This window comes from Heterostelium album (assembly GCF_000004825.1).
Source record: "Heterostelium album PN500 unplaced genomic scaffold PPL_contig9, whole genome shotgun sequence".
NCBI lineage: Eukaryota > Evosea > Eumycetozoa > Acytosteliales > Acytosteliaceae > Heterostelium > Heterostelium album.
Genome location: NW_008805086.1, coordinates 707,734 through 720,797, shown reverse-complemented (window position 1 = coordinate 720,797; position 13,064 = coordinate 707,734). Strand labels below are relative to the sequence as shown.

At 36.3% G+C, this 13,064-nt stretch overlaps 5 protein-coding genes across 5 annotated transcripts; 4 read left to right on the top strand and 1 right to left on the bottom strand.

Moving 5' to 3' along the window:
- Positions 1-862: 862 nt before the first annotated feature.
- On the top strand, positions 863-3,998 carry PPL_04447 (uncharacterized protein; the record flags this gene model as incomplete). Its single annotated transcript, XM_020575349.1, has 3 exons — positions 863-2,395; positions 2,489-3,253; positions 3,339-3,998. The coding sequence occupies 3 exons, from the start codon at positions 863-865 to the stop codon at positions 3,996-3,998; spliced, it is 2,958 nt and encodes a 985-aa protein (XP_020434869.1).
- A 298-nt stretch (positions 3,999-4,296) lies between these two features.
- On the top strand, positions 4,297-7,204 carry PPL_04446 (Putative calmodulin-binding protein; the record flags this gene model as incomplete). The annotated part of the gene is made up of 2 exons (XM_020575348.1): positions 4,297-4,546; positions 4,614-7,204. The coding sequence occupies 2 exons, from the start codon at positions 4,297-4,299 to the stop codon at positions 7,202-7,204; spliced, it is 2,841 nt and encodes a 946-aa protein (XP_020434868.1).
- Positions 7,205-7,346: 142 nt separating this feature from the next.
- PPL_04445 (SCP2 sterol-binding domain-containing protein) lies at positions 7,347-8,185 on the bottom strand (the record flags this gene model as incomplete). The annotated part of the gene is made up of 2 exons (XM_020575347.1): positions 7,347-7,971; positions 8,049-8,185. 2 exons carry the CDS (start codon positions 8,183-8,185, stop codon positions 7,347-7,349), a joined length of 762 nt encoding a protein of 253 aa, XP_020434867.1.
- A 949-nt stretch (positions 8,186-9,134) lies between these two features.
- Positions 9,135-10,805, top strand: PPL_04444 (MAGE domain-containing protein; the record flags this gene model as incomplete). The annotated part of the gene is made up of 3 exons (XM_020575346.1): positions 9,135-10,277; positions 10,485-10,523; positions 10,743-10,805. 3 exons carry the CDS (start codon positions 9,135-9,137, stop codon positions 10,803-10,805), a joined length of 1,245 nt encoding a protein of 414 aa, XP_020434866.1.
- A 316-nt stretch (positions 10,806-11,121) lies between these two features.
- PPL_04443 (carbohydrate-binding domain-containing protein) lies at positions 11,122-13,016 on the top strand (the record flags this gene model as incomplete). The annotated part of the gene is made up of 3 exons (XM_020575345.1): positions 11,122-11,762; positions 11,788-11,986; positions 12,534-13,016. 3 exons carry the CDS (start codon positions 11,122-11,124, stop codon positions 13,014-13,016), a joined length of 1,323 nt encoding a protein of 440 aa, XP_020434865.1.
- Between the last annotated feature and the right edge of the window lie 48 nt (positions 13,017-13,064).

Genomic DNA, 13,064 nt, shown 5'->3' with positions numbered 1-13,064 from the left:
ACATCTTCGTTTCCATCATATTGGATAAATAATAATAATAACTAAATTTTTAATTTTAAGATCCAAAAAAAAAAAAAGAAATTCTTTATCTTTAATTTATTTATTTATTTATTTATTAATTTATTTTATTAATTTCTCAAATTAAAATATATTAATTATTGTTACAACTAGAAAAAGAAAAAAAGAATATTTTAATTTTTAACTTATTTATTTATTTATTATTTATTTATTTATAATTAACTTAATAATTATTTGTTGTTTTTCTTTATAACAATATTATAAACCAAAAAACCATCGCTCCATAAATTTTAATTATTTATATTTGAAAAATTATTCTTTGTATTTTTATATCTTATCGGAGACATTCTCTCTCTAATTTTAAAAGTTTAATCAATTTTTGTTTCCCTTGTCCAAACACTCATCAAAAAGAAGAGAAGAAGAAGAGTAGCACAATAAATAATTACTCTCTAGTTGGCCAAACGCTTCCTATTTATTTGGATCCAACCCAACCACCTGTATCAAAAGAGCCAATTGTCTCTTCTTCTTCCTTTAAAGTTTGGAGAGAGGGTGTCTCCCACCTGGTCCTACCAACCATATCGTTATAACACACCGCACTACCATCTGTAATTTTATTTAAACTTGGTTTTCAAGATAATACTTTGAAAACCAATAACAATTCCTTTCAAAAATAACTCTTTATTTATCTATTCCTTTTTTTTCTTTTCACCATTATATTTATTTAATTTATTTATAATTATTTATTTAATTTTTTTCAATTGCCTTTCTTTAAATTCCTTTCCAACCAATAATAATAATAATAACCTGGAAATAAAATAAAAAAATAAAAAAAAAAACAACAAAAATGGAAGACCACTTTTATTATTCTCAACAACAACCAACTATACATTCCATTCCATTCCAACATCCACATGATTTATACGATAATAATGTGACTAGCCATGCCACATGCGAACAAAACTCAAATTGTTGCCAATCCAGTAGCAATTATACACCTCAACAACAACATCAACAACAAACCGACGACAGCATCGATGAATACCTCTCGAATTCCGATGATGACCAAATCGATGACATCCAATCTTCCAATGAGTTGTCGGCAACTCCACCACAACGATCCATCGTTTGCAACTCACCGCCACCAACATCAACAACAACTGCCTATCAATACCAACAACAACCACAATCACAACTACACCATCAAACTCATCAAATTCATCAACAACAACATCATATTCCATATATTGTTATTCAACCAAGTTCAAGCTCATCGTCGTCACCCATCCACACACCACACTCACCTCACTACATGCATTCGCCACACCATCAACAACAACACCACCACCTGACTTCGCCACCGCAAGCCGTCGTCCATCCCTATGGTGCACCAGCCTACTATTTGCACACGGCAAACGTCTCGACCTACACCAATGGAAACGCCGCCTCCGATATTGAAATCAGTCCAAGGTTGCCAAATACTCCGACCACCCACTACTCGTATGGCGCCGCCACACCTACACTGACCCAATATCACCTCTATCCATCGGCTCTAATTCAACAACAACAACAACACCATTTCCACCAGGTTGTCTATCCTTCATCACCCCTAGACTACCAAACAGCTGCTGTTGCTAATGTCACTCCCACAACACTCGCCAACAACAGCTCACCACCATCCACACCATCCACTCCATCAACACCATGTCATTTTCTCAACAACAATGAACCTTCATCGTTGGACAATCCACCAGTATCATCACCACCAACAACATCAACATCAACCTCAACAACAACAATCAACAACTCTGACAAGACCACCACCACCACCAACAAAACAACCAACAAATCCAAGAAGCGTTCTCGTGCCCCTGAGAAACCTGTTGTTCCTTCCACTCCAATTACCATTGACAGTAAAATACAAGAGGAAATCAACAGCTTCTTCACCAATTATAATAATAATGTAACACTAAACAACAAGGAGAATTCTCCAACGTCACCCGTTTCAATTCCACTGTTGATCTCAATGTCAGAGACTCAAAAGAATCTCTACAGGGATCTCTTAAAAAACAATATTCCAAAGATCTCACACAACCAGAACGAAAATGAAAAGATTAGTTTCCTACATGGCCTCTATTTGATGCTAATGAAGTGTGCTAATCACCCATACCAATTCGGTGGTGTTGAACCACCCAAGAACACCGCCACCGCCAACAGCAATGACGATCATCTCATTCTATGTTCTGGTAAACTCATGGTGCTTGACAAACTACTCGAAGCCATGTCACAATCGTCATCTGCTAAACCGACCCGTTTATTCATTCTATCATCTTCACAACCAATGTTAAAGATATTAGAAGATTATTTTAATTTAAAGTATGTATATTAATTATATAATATTTTATTTGATAATCAAATATTTAACTTAACCATATTTTAATCATCTATTTATAGATCAATTACTTTTACCAAGCCTGGTACAAATAATGATTTGGAAGATGAAAATAATCAGACCCAAATTATTCTATCAACTTTCCTAGAGTCATCGATTTACAGTCCATTTAAGCACGATGATCTGGTAGTTGAGTTTGACCACTATTGGCAATCGGAATCCACAGAGAATACTGAGCTTTCAGATTCATCTCTTCCATCGTGTGGATCGGCCAATGACCATCGTTCCATCTGTCCTTCTTTTGTATTGTTGGCTGTCGATTCCGTTGAGGAATGGGCATATCAACAATTCAAAAATAAATCAACTTTATCATCATCGTCATCCTCACAATCGAATACAGTTATCTCTAAAAAAGATAATATGATTGAAATGATGAAGTTTTGTATTGTAAAGATGTCCGCTGCTGCCGCTGCCGCTACTAATAGTAGTAGCAGCAGTACATCAAATGCCAAGGCACCAAGCACACCAGTAACAGCAACAACCACAACAGCTGTTGCCTCACCAGTTCCCTCCACTCCACCAGCCAGTGAATTGAATACACCCATCTTGACATCGCCATCGACCTCGTCTTCTTCATTGTCCTCATCGATTGGCGATGCACCAGGTATTCTCTCACTCTACTCACAGATCCACAAAGACAACAACCAAGATCTCTGGAAAACAAATTCCAAGACCAACACACCATTCAACTTTACATTTGTTTCCTCGGAACACAACGTTGTCGATCCAAAAACTGAATTTCAAACAGACAAGAAACGTAGAAATCCAAAAAGACAAAAGAATCTTGTAAGTTTATATTTATCATTATTATTCGCAATTCCATCTATTCGATTTTGTTTATTAATTAATCTTGCTAAAAAATAATTATTAGTGTGACAGATCATGTTTCCTTTGTAAGAAAGAAGAAGATCCAAAAGGAAGAACTTCAATCGTACAATGCAGATCGTGTCCAAAGATCTATCATAGATCGTGCGCAGGACTTGCCCACACCCCAAGAAGTTGGAAGTGTCCACGCCACTCCTGTCACAGCTGCAGAAAGACACCGAATGAATCGGGTGGATCTTTTTTCATTTGCAAGGAGTGTCCTTCGTCCTATTGCATCACCTGTCTTCCCAATGACATTACCATCCTCCAAAAGCATGAATACAGCGAATCCAAACACGACAATGAAATGCCAATTCAAGATTCAAACGCCGGCGATGAAGTTGTACCAACAACAACCACCAACAATAACAATAACAATAACAATAGCAATAGCAATAACAAGAAACCAAAAACACCACGTCCAACTGTTTACATTCAATGTGGTAAATGTACCAGAAAAATTGCTGCCAGTAACAACAACAATATTGCTCTCAACTCATCAACTTCATCACCATCACTCATCAACAAACACAACACTGCAGCCAAAATCAGTGTTTGTGATTCATCCAATTCCTCACCAGAGTTGATCAACTCGCCAAATCAACAAAAAGATCCAGATACACCATCACTCTACCTATCAGATCCAGAGTCTATTTCACCAAGATAAATAAATAGATAAATTACAGTTAGATAGAGCGATAGAAATAGTTTCAAAACTATAAATTGTAAAACCTCCCGCCAAAATAAAAAAATAAAATTCAAAAAATTCATGCAAAAAACAAAGACTTTGTTGCCCATTAAAACACTTAAAGACACCCCCCTTTTTTCCCAATTTTGTAATTATTTGAATTTTTTACATTTCTTATAAGTCGTTTATTTTTTTGTTTTTTGATTTGAAAATCACACCACTATTAATTAAATTAGACTCACCTTCCTATTTTTCACTAGAAGCAATTTTATTAAAAATGAAAGACTTATCAACATTTCCTCTCATTCTATTACAAAAAATTATAAGTTTTGTCGATGACCCAATAGATCAGATATGTTTCACTCTTACTTGTAAACAATGTTTTTATCAGTTACCAGAAAAGTATACTTTCAACACCACAGACAAAGAGTTATACGACTCGTCTCACTACAATGGTGAATTCTTTCTATTGAAATCCTTCAAATCTCCCATTCTTAAATCTATTGAAACAAAAAGTTATAAATTATGTATGTTATCACCATCCAGCTGTTTATACATCAATAATAATCATTATAATTAATATCTTTTTTAAAGCTTATTTTTATGAAACCAATTATCAGATCTATAAAAAGAATCTACCAGTTGGAATCACTCATTTGGCAATCAACGAGCTTTATACTCGTGATTTCTACGAGAATGAACTACCGGAAACACTAAAGTCACTGGTGTTCGAACGGTATGCTAAATTCAATTTGCATTTCACAGAGGGCTCACTTCCACAATCGCTTCGTGTATTGACTCTTGGAGTTATGTTTCAACAGCCTATCTATGCCGGTGACTTTCCACCATTGCTGGAGGAGCTAAATTTCGGTGATGGCTACGATCTTCCATTTGAAGTCGGTGTACTACCGCCGGCACTAAAGACTCTCACTTTTGGCCATTCGTTTAATCAACCACTGAAAGAGTCGGTTCTACCCAATGGATTGACTAAGCTCGTTTTCGGTGATAAGTTCAACCAAACACTCGAACAACTGCCACCCTCTATCACCAAGCTGACGGTGGGTGCCAATTTCAACCAGCTGATTCCCGAGAGAACGCTACTTCCAAAACTGCGCAGTCTTACTCTTCACGGCAGTTATCCACATCTGTTGGCACTGCCATCGGTCGATAAACTCAAGTCAATTGGCTACATGAATACACCGCTGCTGACACACCTCAAAGGAAATCTCATTGCTGAACACAACGGTCCGTTGCTACAAAAGATCAGTTTCGATAGATTCTACAATACCAGCAATATTGCACCTGGTCTCATACCTAGCTCTGTTGGCGAGATTGTATTCGGTTATTGGTTCAACTCTAACTTGAAAGTCGGAGTGTTTCCAAATGGTTTGACCAGATTGGATTTCGGAAATACATTCAATGAAGTTCTGGATGCTGGATTGCTGCCACCAACACTACTGTCACTACAGCTAGGTGGCCGGTATCTTCATAAGCTGGTGCCAGGTGTACTTCCAGCATCTTTGGAGTCACTTGAGTTTGGTACAGAGAAAAGTAGATACACACGCAAAGAGTTGTCGTTGGCAGTGCCAGCTTCTCTAACCTACTTAGCATTGCCTATTGGTTATAACGATGATCTACCCCCATTTGTAAAGACTGTTAAGTTGCTAGAGAACACTGCATGTCCAAAACGTTGTTTGAACTACTCAATGTTTGCTACACAACCATTTGGTTCAACCATCGAAATGAAAGTCAACGTTTATGATTCAATACAAATAAGACGTTTGGACAATAGATATTCATTGGTTATCTCTCAGTATATAGATGGTGGATATATAGAAAGTAAAAGACTATCGGATGGTTCATTCTTTGAGGAGATCGAATGTATAGACGAGTCTGATTCGGAAGAAGGAGAAGTCTATTATGACCATCAAGTAGAATCTATGGACCAGGACGACGATAGTAAATCGAAATGTTATAATCTATATATTGATTCGGATCGTGACGATACCTCTGAAGATGAAGCCGATCAAATGTTGTATGCACAACAACTAAGAAGAGATAGATCTCAAGAACAACAACAACAACCAGTTCAAATCCCATATCCACCACCAGCGCAACAATATAACGAACCATTGCCATTTGGATTTGGATTAGGAGTTAGTTCAGTGCCACCACAGACAACAACACCAACAACCGGATCATCATTTGGATCGACAACAAACTCATTGGCCCAACCAGCACCATCAATGCCTTACTTTGGACCTGGAGTTACGAATGTATCGTACGGAGCTTTTGGATCAACATCGAACTCACAACAACCAACAACCGGATCATTTGGATCGACAACAAACTCATTGGCCCAACCGGCACCGTCGATGCCTTACTTTGGACCTGGAGTCACGAATATATCGTACGGAACTTTTGGATCAACATCGAATTCACAGCAGCCAACAATTACACCACCGCCAACGCTTGGTCAAGGAGTCACATCTGTATCACAACCTTCAACCGGATCATTTGGATCGACAACAAACTCATTGGCTCAACCAGCACCATCGTTGCCTTATTTTGGACCTGGGGCAACGAATGTATCATATGGAACTTTTGGATCAACACCGAATTCACAGCAACCAACAATCGGATCATTTGTACCAATAAACTCATTGGCTCAACCAGCACCATCGATGCCTTATTTTGGACCTGGAGCTACGAATGTATCATATGGAACTTTTGGATCGATTGCAACAAACTCTGCTGGCTCGCAACCCACATTCTCTGGATTTAATGGAACTTTTGTATCAATGTCAAACACACAAACAACAACACCTTTGGGATCAACAACAAATCCTCAGCCAACAGCTTCAAACCCTAATTTCACAGCCAAGCCAGCTAAGCCTGCACCCACGAACTTCACAGCCAAACCAGCTACACCAATGAATTTTACGGCGACTTTTATACCCAAGCCAGCTAAGCCTGCACCCACGAACTTCACAGCCAAACCAGCTACACCAATAAATTTTACAGCCAAGCCAATGAACTTCACAGCCAAATCAACTGGTTTTGCAATTGCCCCATCACCAGTATCAGAGAATCCGCCTAATACCAATACTACTGATGATGCCGTCTCAGTCGATAAAGATAAAGAAATGACAGATCCAATTGATTTAGATGATAATTCAAAGTGATTGAATCAAACAATATAAAATAAACAAAAACTAATAAATAGTCTAGTTGGATGTTGTTTTTATAATAAAGAATGATTAACAACAAATAATTTATTAAAAAAAAAAGATATTATTATGATGGCAACTACTACTTTGATTTTCTTTACAATTTTGAGGCTGGCTTGGTGATTTGACCCAACTTCATGGCCAATCCCATATTTCCTTGAATCTTCAATTTACCTTGACCAAACAAAACTTGACCGTTGACCTTTCCGCTGAAGAGATCGAGGAAGTCGGTGTCCTTGATGGTAATTGTACAGTCAGCCTTGGCTGGAGCACCGCTCTTGACGGCACCTGGGGCGTTCTTCAAGTCGACAGTGTAGGTCTTTGGTGCACCGCTGCCTGTAATGTTGAATTGGTAGATACCGTTGATCGATTTGACGAGTTGTGGTCTGGTACCGACAGTCTTTGAGAGATCATCAAAGATCTTACCGACTGGAGTACCGTCAGCGAGACCGGCAGCAGCGGCGGCTGGAGCAGCTGGAGTGGTGGTGGCTGGAGTGGCAGCAGCTGGAGCAGACTTCTCAGCTTCCTTAATCTTCTTTACAATATTGTTCAACTTCATAGCCAAAGCCATATTTCCACTGATCTTTAATTTCTTTTGCATGAAAGCAGTTTGTCCATTGAGTTTACCAGCCATGAGATCGACGAAATCCGACTCTGACATTGTGATAGTGCAATCTGGCTTGGCATGCTTTTCATTCTTAATTGAACCAGCACCATTCTTACTATTTATTATCAATCATCATTAAAAATTAGAATCTATCCTAATTGCTTTTGTTTTGTACTAATACTTTATACATACAGGTCGACAGCCCATGTGACAGCACCAGAAGCAGTGTTGATAACGAATTGGTAGATACCATTTACTGATTTAACGACTGACTCACCATCCTTCTTGAGGACTGATTCTAAAGTAGTGAAAACGGCAGTTGCAGACATTGTATTGTATTTTTATATTAAAAAAAAAAAAATCTGAATAAAGATAAATAAAAATAGGTTAATAAAAATATAAAAATATAAATCTAACTATAAATTTGAAATAAACAAATAAAATCGTTATGCAAATATTGTAATATTGTAATGATAATGATAATCGAAAAATGCTAGCAGCAGTTGTTGTTTGTGTTTTTTTTTCGTCAAACATTAAGTGTTTACTGACAAACAAATAAATTACAAATTTACAAAAAAAAAAAAAAAAAAAAAACTTTTTTTTTTTTTTGATCTTATTATATTCTACTCATGATAGATATTATACATTATATTAACACTCTACTAAAGTGATAGATACTCAAGAAGAACTTTGATTTGATTGTTTGATTGATTGTGATTTGAATGAATCAAATCATGTCGGATTGTGTTGAATTGAATAGTAGTATTAAGTAAGATTGTCAAGTGTCATTGTGATCAAACACAGATTTGTTTGATTCTATTCGAAAAGAAATGAAATGGGTTGATTATGATTAATTAATTATTATCTAGAATGAACGAATGAATGATTGATTGATTGAACATATAATATGTATATATATATTACCTGGTAGTATGATTAATAAATTAAAAAATGAAATGCAAAAAAATGAAAAAAAAACACAAATAATAATCAAACTGAAAAAATAAAATTAAATAGAATAAAAATATGTTAAATTTTTTTCACAATTTCAAATTAAATCTCCTGAGACATTGATTCACCATCATTCTTTACTTTTTTTGGACACACGAACTCACACACCACTCTCACACACACAACACTCACAACCAAAACACCATCATTATCATCATTATTGCCAAAGTTCTAATTCCGAACTTTTATTTTGGTTATAATTAATATCTATCATATTAAAAAAATAAAAAGTAATCAAACAATCTCATCACCATCATCATCAAAATAATGTCTCAAAGAGGAAGAGCAGGTGCTACTCGTGGTGGTAGAGGTCGTGGTGCTGCAACAGCAACTGGCAAAAGAAATAGAGAGGAAGAGGAAGAGGATTCAGAGCAGAGCAGTAGCGAGAGTGGAAGTGAAGACGATAGCAGTAGCTATGAAGACGAGTCGGAAGATGATGCTCCCGTTCAGAGACGTTCCGCTTCACAAGCTGGACGAGGAAGAGGATCGAGAGGTGGAAGAGGTGGCGGTAGTAGTCAGGGCGCTGGTCGTACTACAACGACAACAACAACAACTACAACAACTTCAACCACAACAGCCAATAATTTATCGACTGGCGAACTGAACAAGTTGGTCGATGAATTCGTTAGATACGTACTGTTTATCGATAGGAAGAAGATGCCGTTGACACGTGCCGATATAGTTGCGAAAGTACTGAGTAGCTATCGTGATAAGCGAATCATTACCAATGTCTTTGCCAGAGGACGTTCCAAGCTGAAGGATGTCTTTGGCTACGAGTTGATCGACGTCAAGAAGGAGAAGGTCGTCGGTTCCGAGCAGAAAGAACCAGCGAGTTCCACTACTTTTCTCCTGAAGAATACACTGCCGTTGGAGCTGTTGAATCAGATCGCGCAGATCGATCCTATCACCTCGAAGGAACTGACGTTGAATCATCAGCAGAAAGCGCTGCTCACTATCATCTTGGCGATCATCTTGCTGGAGTGTGGATTCATCGATTCCGATCAGCTCTACGTCTACCTGGGACGACTTGGATTCGAAGTTGGACATCAACACGTCGTTTTCGGCGATTGGGAGAAGCTAATAGATAAATTCGTGAAGGAGTTGTATTTGACGCGAAAGAAGACAGAGAAGGACAGAGTAGCGGTGTTCCAATATCGGTTTGGACCACGTGCTTTTGCAGAGACGTCGAAAAAGAATATTATTAGAGTCGTAGGTGATATCTATGGTGTCGAGGAGATCGATCCAATGATTTTGAAGCAACTGGAGATCGACGATGGCGAGAACGAACAGCAAGACGACGAAGAAGAACAGGAATTCATACCAATTGTAACAAGACCATCACAAAGAACACAACAATCATCACAACAATCGCAACCACAACATCAACAACTTCGATCAAATTCACAACAAGTATTTTCACAGGCATCATCACAACGACCGACACAACCATCACAGCGAGGACGAAGATAGATAAAAACATAACAAACCCACACCAAAACCAAAATAAATTTCAAACAATATTTAATTGTTATTTAATTATTGATATCCAGTAATTTAAATTCAAATATATAATTAAAAAGTAGTTCCAATAATTCAGATCCCATGATCATAATACAGTATCCAGACCAAATCGATTTTTTCATTAGTAACAGTGATGTAGGTTGATATTGAACATAAGATTTCCAAAGTTACTGAAAACATTCAAGAATATTAATTATCTATAAATATTGACAGAATAATCATAAGTAATTATCATTCAATTATTTATTTACCAAAGATTTTATACTTTAGAATAGATTATACCAACTTTATCTTGTCAATAGAAAGATCTATTAATGTAACTATTTCATTTTCTTTTAAAAAAATAAATATTAGGAAATTTCCCAAATTTTAGTATTAGTTGCTGATCAATTAAAAATTTCAACCATTAATCAATGAGATTTCAACAAATGTTCAATCAAATTCTTACTTCAATGAAATCTATCACAAGCATGGTTACATATTTGGCTTGTAATTCAACAAAGACACACCAACAATTTTGAAAAATTCTCATTTTGTAAATCTTAAAATTTTCTTAAAATGACATAGAGGTTTCATGAACAATATAAAAATAGTTGGAATAGGAAGTTAAATTTTCATAATTAACAATAACATTTTATATTTTAATAAAAGCAAATAACTATATTTTTTTTAAAGAAATTTCAAATTTAATTAATATTTTTACTAAATCATCAACCACAACAATTTCATCAAAATGAATCAAGATATCATTAATTCAGTCAATCAAATCTTTATCAACTATCAAGACCAAATGGACACTGACACTATCAGTTACTTGAGTGGTCTCATCCACGAGAGTGAATCGGTTGAAGAGCTGAGAGAGCAAATCGAGCTGGTCATCAAGGATTTCAATTTGGAGATTGCCAGTTCCGATGAACAATCGGAGTTGATCGAGAATCTCATCCATCTTCTAAAGAAACGTGGTCTCATTGAGTTCCAAATCGAAAGTAAGCCAAAGTCGCATTTGGTTTGCTTGGTCGACCCCAATGCCGAGCCGGATTTGAATGATCCAAACCTCACCTTTGAGCAGTATTTAGGGTTGACCAGAAGCAAGGATGCTGCCACTCGTCTACGTGTCCTCAGAACTATGTGCCCATGCAAGGTCAAGTCTGACATTGACCAGTTGTGGACTAGAATCATGGAGATGGCCAGCGACACTGACCCAAAGGTTCGTTACCAAGTCATGCACAACCTATGCGATGGCAGTCCATTGTGGAGAGAGGATGCCGTCATCCAGACCTTGGAGAAGATGCACAACGATGAAGATGCCAAGATTCGTCGAAGAATCCACAATATTCTCACTCACTACAAGCACACTGGAAAGTGGAATATCATGTAAGCAACGTGACTGCATTATTAGTCACCGTTGTTACATTGGTATTTGTAAGCATCGCTGTCATTTTGAACAACGAGATTCTACAGATCGTCGAAAACACTCTGGTCTTTACTTCAACCATCTCATCGATGTTTCGTCTACCATGTACCATCTGGATGACCTGTTAGTTGTCAACGCAACTAAAAAGAGGGCATTCCTTTGGATATGGAGATGGAGATGGAAAGTAAGACTACGGAGATAATTAGTTTTAAAGCATTGTGTTGTTGTAAAGTGCTTACTAATTATTATTCATAATTGGAAATTCTCAATATATTTCAATTCAAGTTATCAGAGTTTGTTTATTTATCTATTAAAAATTACCAAAGAATTTATTTTATAGATCCTTATTTTTAAATTTAAAATTAAATATCTAAAATAAAATTCTTTTTTTTTATCCAATAAAATTTAATTATTTTTTTTCTTTATTCTAAATACATTTAAAAGGTTATATTTATTAATTATATATTCAATTTTAAATATAAAATACTTATAAACACACAATTATTACTAGTGTTTAGTTATTTTGCAAATTTAAAACACAAGTTTGTGGGTTAAAAAACTTTGATTATGAATGATTTGGTATTATGGGTATTCTATTCATTTCTAACTTTAAACATGTATTAGTAATTAGAATTAAGATTTATGGAATGGAACGAGCTAAAATTTAGTATTTAAGGAGTGGTAGAATGTTGTTTTAAATCATTAAATTCAATTAAAATAGTATAATTTAGATATCTAAAATTAGAAAAATGAAGATTGCTTTGTTCTCTTTGTTATTGGTTGCTTTGACCTGTTTGTCAGCAGTAAACTCAACATTTGTTATTGGAACATGTGATTCCAGCAAATGTGGTTACGGTCAAGTTTGTATCTGTGAAGGTGGTGTCAATCACTGTGTCTTGTTGGATCAATGTGATGATGTTGCCATCGTTCAAAGCATTGAGCGTAGTTGGGTTGAGAATGGTCAATCATTCACTTTGTACCGTGTCCACGTCTTCAACTATGGTCCAAGAACCTTGAAGAACATCGCCATCCAAACCGATTGCACTTTGGACCCGCGTGATCAAAGTTCAGTCTGGAACATCGTATATAACAACGGTATCTTCTCACTTCCAACCTACGGTCAAGGTATTGCCACCGGTAAAGAGTTTGTCTTTGGATACATCGATCGTGGAATGCGTTCTCCAAATCTTTTCATCCGTGCTCTCCAATATTAAATAAAAAAAACTCTATTTATTTATTATTTTTTTAACATTTCATTTACC